This window comes from Pyxicephalus adspersus, chromosome 2, assembly GCF_032062135.1.
Source record: "Pyxicephalus adspersus chromosome 2, UCB_Pads_2.0, whole genome shotgun sequence".
Lineage (NCBI taxonomy): Eukaryota > Metazoa > Chordata > Amphibia > Anura > Pyxicephalidae > Pyxicephalus > Pyxicephalus adspersus.
In genome coordinates, this window is record NC_092859.1 from 157,870,691 (window position 1) to 157,878,676 (window position 7,986).

General features: G+C 38.7%; 1 protein-coding gene across 1 annotated transcript in view; it reads right to left on the minus strand.

Annotated features, from left to right (window-relative positions):
• Nucleotides 1-7,986, minus strand: part of SNRNP200 (small nuclear ribonucleoprotein U5 subunit 200) — a 28,515-nt gene that overhangs the window by 19,457 nt on the left and 1,072 nt on the right. Inside the window, exons 2-15 of the mRNA XM_072399147.1 lie at nt 5,587-5,750; nt 4,788-4,959; nt 4,011-4,203; nt 3,308-3,363; nt 3,126-3,224; nt 2,875-3,027; nt 2,456-2,555; nt 2,015-2,151; nt 1,850-1,927; nt 1,586-1,759; nt 1,340-1,477; nt 621-776; nt 349-519; nt 51-244 (exon numbers count right to left, since the gene is read on the minus strand). Of these exons, the coding sequence (XP_072255248.1) occupies nt 51-244; nt 349-519; nt 621-776; nt 1,340-1,477; nt 1,586-1,759; nt 1,850-1,927; nt 2,015-2,151; nt 2,456-2,555; nt 2,875-3,027; nt 3,126-3,224; nt 3,308-3,363; nt 4,011-4,203; nt 4,788-4,959; nt 5,587-5,750 (1,985 nt within the window). The remainder of the gene's footprint in view (nt 1-50; nt 245-348; nt 520-620; nt 777-1,339; nt 1,478-1,585; nt 1,760-1,849; nt 1,928-2,014; nt 2,152-2,455; nt 2,556-2,874; nt 3,028-3,125; nt 3,225-3,307; nt 3,364-4,010; nt 4,204-4,787; nt 4,960-5,586; nt 5,751-7,986) is intronic.

Sequence of the window (7,986 nt, forward strand, 5' to 3'; positions counted from 1 at the left end):
AATGTACCTACACTTGATATAGTAAACCAATCAAAAAACTACCACAGTACCTGTTGTCAAAATAGAAAAGACCTTTGGTAGAGTCCACACGAAGGAAGGTGGCTACATCCTCATAGTTTGGCAAAGTGGCACTAAGGCCAACCAGCCTCACATCTTCTTGTGTCATTTCAATGTTACGAATAGTTCGGGCCACCAAGGACTCTAGCACAGGACCTCTGTCATCATGCAAAAGGTGGATCTCATCCTGCAGGAAAGATTATGTCATTAGGATAATAGATTATAAATTATATTTGTAGAAACAAGGCAATAGATGCTGTAGAGCAAATAATTCTTGCCACTTGATCATACCAAGATTATTAGACGGACAAGCTGAGTGTAAGTTCGTTCTCCTCCTTTACGTGTAATGATGTCCCACTTCTCTGGTGTGCAGACAATAATCTGGGTAGCGTTTATCTCTTCCTTACACAACTGGTGATCACCAGTCAGCTCAGCTACTGTGATACCATATGTAGCCAATCTCTGGAGACAAAAAGGAGAAACAGTAGGATGTTATTGAAAAATTACCTCAACAAAACACAAATTAGGCTTTGTTATTAAGAACAAAAAAAAAATAAATTTACCTTTCCAAAACTTCCCACCATTTCCTGTACTAAGGATCGCATGGGTGCAATGTAAATAATTTTAAAGTTGTCCACGTTGATTGTGCCATCCACATTTATGTGCTTCCCTATTTCCCGCAGCATGCACATTAGAGCAACATTTGTTTTTCCGGCTCCCTATTAAATAAAAAAAAAAAAATTAACTTAAAAAAAAGGTGGAGAGGTACATTTAGAAGACATGATAATCGTACCAGGGTTAAAACATTTACCCCTGCCCTTTGCCCATTATGCAACCTTTCCTATTTCATCTACATTTACAAGCTGCAGATTAGTACAGCTTTTGCTTTACTTCATTTAAGTACTGCAGGTCTCATACATCCCAAAACTGAAGCTGTCTCTCTGCATCCTTCTCCTTCTGAAGCAAAACAAAGCCTAGGGGGTTTGGGTTTTGTGAATGACAAATAAGGAAGGAGGGGATGGAGACAAGACCAAGACAATATAGCGCTGAGGTCTACGACAGCTGCATACATCCAAGCAGCCCAGAAATACTGCAGGAGAATTGCCAAATTCTGTAAAAACCTGCATGGCAACAGGTTGCTTTTGTGTTAAAGAGCAGTGTAAAATCTGTTTAACGTTTTTTGTAAAGGGTTTGAGTTAAAAAAAATGTGACTACAGTTTTTCCTCTAGGTACTTTTACAGTGCAGGCTATATCTTGTGATCACAGTTGGTATGTGACTTACGGTAGGGGCACACAGAAGCAGGTTCTCATCAGTCTCCATGGCAGCTTTATATAGTTTGCTCTGTATTCTGTTCAAATTCTTAAACCCTTCAAATCCAGCCTGGGCATATTTTGGAAGTTTCTCAATAGGTAAGAGTTGCTGGGGAAAGACAATAAGATAAGATTACTCTCATGTAAAACATCCCAAGATTATTCAAATGAATACTAAAGAATGCTACTATGTGGTACTGATGAACTTTTTACTAACCTCATCAGCAGCAAATGGTTTTTGTTTGAGGGCAGGTACATGCACTTCCTCATAACCTTTCCTTTGACGCCTGAATGAGCCATCTGGCAGTTGACAGCGCTTGTTTGCCATGAAGTGGCTACCTTGAGCAAAGGCTAAATCTTCCAAATCCAAGACTTGACGAGGAGTGAAGTTCTGTGAGAAAAGAACAAATACCAGGTAAGTAAAACACAACCCAGGCCTGTTTGTCAGATGCTACCTAGGAAATTGCTGAAGTCTACTTACATCTTGCTCCATCTCCATACTTTCCAAATCTGTGTCCACGCGTGACTGTCTTACCCTCTCACGGCGTGTCCGTTCCTCCTGTGTACAAAGAAGCCACATGGTCATGAATACGGACACAAAATAAAATGTTCACACTAGAGCCATCCAAAAGTGACACTGTCTTACCCTAATCAGATCCTCCTTTTCAGTCTCCTGTAGCTGGTACAGATATTTGGAGAGCTCAGAGTCTGCCTCCATTTTATTCATAATTCTCTCTTTTTCTGCTTCACTCTGAGCGCTGGCCAACAGTGTGCAGTACAGAACTGTGAAAACAGAAAGCAAACACTTAAAATCATATTTAAAAAAAAAAGTGATTTCTTAGCAACCAAATGCTTGCTTTTTAAGTGGAAAAGAGCGGAACTCATGAGAAAATTTAGCTGGTTGGTTTAAAAGTACCAAAAGTAATGTAACATCGCTAGACCACTAAAACAAAATGTTTGTTTTTAAATACAAGATCAGTTTTATTTTAATCAAAATGGACAATGTACAATAATATATATATATATATATATATATATATATAAAAAATTATTATTATATATTATTATATATTTTATTTTTACTCACTCATCATACGATGCTGTCTCAAAATTTTAATGAAGTCAAATGTGTTAAAACCCAGCAACAAGACCAATTGATTTTCACATTCACGGTCATCTCCTGCAGTCTTAAGAGAAAAAGAAAAAAAAAAAGGGTTATGATGAAAATATTATGCAACTAAACATATCTGGGATGTAGGATACTTTTTACAAAGATGTTCTGAATAACATCAATCATATCTAGCAAACATCTGGTAAGATGTAATGGAAAGCAGCAGTATATGTATAAAAGTTTAGTATATTACAGATGCCATATTTAAATGGAATAATACAGAGTGCAAAGTATGACTTCTAATTGGTCTACCCTCACTCTTCATAGCGTTATGTCTGCTACAAAAATATAAACTCATTTTATCTGTCTGGTAGGAAACAGAATGGTCTATATACCTTTAAGATTTCCAGAACTTCATCAGCTTTCTTCTGAGAGACAATGGCATCATCATAAAACCTGCTGAGCTGCCTTTGCAACCAAAAAGCATCGATATCACGAGGGTGAAGATCCTTCTTCTTAGTACTCATCAGCTCTCCAGATGACACAAGCTTAAAGATGAATAGGATGGGATAATTGCAGTTAAATCAACAAAGTCAAAACAGTGGGTTCAAATTCTAAAACATTTTGTGTTTTTGTATCTGCTTACATTGGCTGAGAGTGTCCCATGCACAACAGCTTCATCTCCATCCATATCATCATCGGAAGCCTCATCCCTCACCTCTCCATACACATCTTCATCTCCAACCTGAAAATAATAAGAATTATAAACATCCACACTGCATAAACAGCAAGGGGAAAAAAACTTTACATTATCCAATTATATCTTACCTCCTCATCAGACTCAAACTGTACATTGACTCCATATGTCTCATCAATATTGTCATCTGTACAGAAAACACAATGAAATAATTTTTGAAGCAGGAAAACAAAGTTTAAATTGAGTGGTGTTTAAAATTGTTGCAATAGCCACACATTTGACATGGGGATAACATGCCCTGCTCCTCCTACAATACATTACATTTCTTACAACTTTCTTTTTTTCAAACTAAGCCTGACACTGTAAAGTAGAATGGGGTATGTGTTATCTTGTACCCCTAAGCTACACACAGTTTTCAAACACAGGTGTTTTATAAAAAACAAAAACTAATTTCTCAAATATGAGGGGATCTTGCAAACTTTACCTATCTAATACAAGGACCTCCAGGATGTATTTAATTATTTGTAGTTTTAGCTGAGGTATATTCCCGATGCAGTCATTATTTAAGGCTTTGCATGGTGAACAAAAGACAATGGGAATAAACAGGCATAGCACACTAGATGAACATATGTAAACTCACTGTAGTAATAAAAAAAAAAAAACACAGAATAAGCAGGACTTATTGTGGAAATATAAAATGGTTCATAAGGAGTATAAAAGGTACAAGAGTTAAATTAGTTAGCACCTTGATGCTTTTTTAGTGAATTAAAAAAAAACAATACATTAAACACAATAGTTTTCTATGTAGTGTGTTGAAATGATAACCATATGTACCCATATTCTGAATTTCTTTGTCCCCTCCGTAATCTGAAATCTTTTTGCCCAAGTTGACAAGCACATGGTATCGTGTGTCATCGGTCTGTCCCAGGAGTTGTTCTATTTCTCGTCTCCTCTCTTTATCTCGTAGTCTGTCATTCTTCAGGACAGCCAAAACTTCATCTGCAGCACCACACAAGATATCTCTGGGCTGAAAGAACAGAGAGATGAGTACATAAATGTAGTTTGTATCTCATAGTATTGCAAACGTTTAAAGATGACCGTCACATATCTAGTGTCACCAAAACTGTTTTAGCCAAAAGGAAAAAAAAAAATTCAGCAAGAATGCAATAACCCAGGAATTAACTGACTAAGGCAGCGTTTATCAAACCTATCATGTACCTCCCACCAACACTAAACACCAATGAAAAGGAGCTAATATCTACTGACTACCAACATAAAGATCACATCTACACTGACTATTTATTTTAGGGCACAACACAATTTTCACTAATCAACTTTGTTACTAATTTAAAATCTATTGCGAAAATTTTTTTTCTATGTTTAATTTTTTTTCCCCTTGTATGCTTAGAAAAGGAAAGACCCTACATGTAAATTCAGCCTTACTTTGCAATATCTGAGAAATCTTTGCTCTTTTCATTACTGTAGAAGTCGACAGACTATCTTCAAGATTAAAAAAGATCTGTTTTAGGATTCTTAATAAAAGGCCAATTATACACCAGGTCTGAACAGTTCATACGGTAGGGTAAAAGAGCAACGCAGCCAGAAACGTACCTGATCTCCCAGAGCAGCCTGGATGAAACTGAGAAGGACTTCATATGTCTCCCGAGTCTCTTTGGTTTTTGGTTTGTAAATAATCCCCACCATTTCATCAATGCCTTCTGACAGGAGGGTGAATCCCTTCATCTTGTTGATGTCATGTCTGTCTTCATCTCGTTTTCTCCTCCTGTAAATGAAGATGGCATTTGGATAATGATTTCTCCGTTTTCTCTCAGGGTAAAATACTCATACAGTTTATCAAGTTTTCTACACTCAGAAATCTGCACATTACTACCATCCTATCGTCTTAGATAATATGCTTTGCAAAGAACCAGAAAAATATTAACAGGTACAACAAATAAACACAATGGCATAGCTTCAGTCTACAAATCCTATTATACCAATACTTGCCATCTAGGAAGACAAATGGAGGGAATGGGCCTGATTTATGAAAGCTCTCTAAGGCTGGAGAGGATACATTTTCATCAGCGAAGTTGGGTGATCCAGCAAATCTTGAATGGATTTCTTTAAAGTAATTTGCTGTCAAATGTTTTGAATCTTAGACTAAATCCATTCAAGGTTTTCACTGATGAAAATGTATCCTCTCCAGCCTGAGAGAGTTTTCCTAAATCAGGCCCAATAGCTTCAGAAAAGAAACCCAATATCTAGTCATACAAAAACTTTCCCTTATTATTTCCTGTTAAACCCTACTTCTGCATTCTGCATTTTTTGTACACCCAAACTTAAAGATTCTTCAACCCAGCAGGTTTGCGAAAACATTTACTTTCACAAAATTAATGTTTAAAGCACTCACTTAGCGCGTCTTTCTTCTTGCATTTGTGGTTTGGTTTTTTGAGCCTTGTCACCCATACGGGTCCCGTCCAACTTCCCCACCAAAGATAACACTTCTCCTGTGGGCTCATCGCGACGGGTTCGGTCTATCAAAGAACGATCTGCTTGAAGTACAAGGTTAGAGTTCTGTGAAGAGGAGAAAAAAAAAAAAAGATGATTTCAGATGATTATACAATATTCTCATTTAAAACTATATAATCTATTCTCCATATCTACATAGGTAGACCTCTCATTCCTATTGTATCTTCTAACTGCTGCATATTTTTCACGGCATGTCGGCATTCATTGCTTCTGGTGACTAAATAATGAAAACTGCAAGTCCATGCACAAAAAATGTTATACTTACCTTTTCAAGACACTTATACACCCCCCCCCCCCTTCCAGTCTTCCCTAGTGTTGCATACTATGGATCCATTCTCTAACCACACAAAATGCTGACCCCAGTAGCAACATAGGAGTGGAAGGAAGAAACCACACCGCAAAGGACACAAGCATCCAACACTTCTAGAGTATTAAATGCAAAAAACACCAACAAAGCCTCATTGCTAAGAGGGAAGGTGTATAACACACCAGCTGCTGAGGAGGCAAGTATTAGTGCTGGTTCAAATAGGTGGTGGGAGTGGCAGTACGGTAACCATTTCCTCTCATCTAGACATAAATTACATAGTTGTGGCAGCCATAATCACATCAAATTGTGTGCACAAAGCAATCTAGCTATATCATTTTGCCATGCAAACACCATGCACGCACATCGGCAGTCAGCACTGTAGTTCGAGAATAATTCTGGCCAGCAGTGACTGTACACATGCATCTATGAGGAAGCTGAGCCAGTGCATGAAAGAAAATATTGATGCCAAAGAGGCAGTTAGGAAGTACAAAAGAATGCAAGACACAGCTGCACTGGTCTGCATGGAAGGTGGTGCATGGTGTGTTTTGTATTTTTTATATATAAACATTGCTAACAGAGGTTTATGTTCTAGTTGTAAATATATTTGAAAATTTCTCCCCACCATCACAATGATGCAGGCATCAATGCAAGGTCTACCTTTGAGTTCAGGATCTTCAACTGCCATGATTGGCTGGGTTGGAATGGCATAACGTCCGTTTATGTGCATGTGAGTTTATGCATTCCAGCACCATGAAATGCGGGAGAAGCTTAGTGTATATTATTAATAATAATAATAATCAGGATTTATATAACACCAACATATTACACAGCATTGTACAATAAATAGGGTTTGCAAATGACAGACAGATACAGACAGTGACACAGGAGGAGGAGAGGACCCTGCCCTGAAGAGCTTACAATCTAGGAAGTGGGGGAAAATTGTAAACAGGCAAGGGGGTGAAGCACCTCCCCTATTTGTCTTAAATGCTGAGGCGAATGGGAACACAGAACCTTCCGGGGTACCTACGTTACACATCCCCCGGTGGCTCCTGGCTCCTCCTTCTACGCAGGCCCAAGATCAGGCATGCTAAGGATAATTTTCCTACACTGAGGGAATAGAGATGACGATCTCACGCATGCGCAGTGTGAGATTGGCTGGGGCAGCCAGAAGAAGGCGTCAATGCCCTGCGCGACAGGAAAGGAAAATTCCAAGACCGCACAGGACCTGATCAAGGAAAGCTCCAGTGCAAACGATGGATTGTTTGTGTGTTCGAGTGTGATTTTTTTATTTTTCGGTTTAGTTTCGTTTTAAGTAATGAGAGGCGCAATATCCAATAAATACGTTAAACAAAATAGCTTTTTAACTGTCATCTACAGTCTTCGCCCCAGAATATTTTTTAAGCTGGGTGGTGACCCCAAATTGTAACCTGACTTAAATAACCACTCAAAAACAACCAGTACTTAAAAGGCCCAGAAATTTCAGATTGTGTACATCGGGTGCACTCAGGGTTACCGCCCAGGAGGTGAAAGACCTGATAGGGTCTCTTGTTTCTGACGCATCAATCTCTTTATGATCCCCATGATCTATTCCACTGACCCGACTCTCTCCTCTACAATCTATTATGAATGCTGCAGCCAGACTCATTCATCCTTCCCTCCGCTCCGCTGCATCTCTTTGTAGTTCTCTCCATTGGCTTCCACTTCACCTTAGAATCAAATTCAAGCTCCTGTGCTTTGCCTTCAAACACAGTTATTGTCCCACTTACATTTTTGCCTTGGTAAAAAAAATACTCCCCCTGCCGCTCTCTCCGCTCCTCCAATGACCTACTAATGACTTCCTCACTCATAACCTCATCACACGCACTGATACAAGACGTCTCTACAGCTGCCCCGACTCTCTGGAATGGTCTTCCTCGTCCTATTCGGCTTGCTCCTACTTTCTGCTCATTTAAAAGAGCGCTCAAAACCCATTTT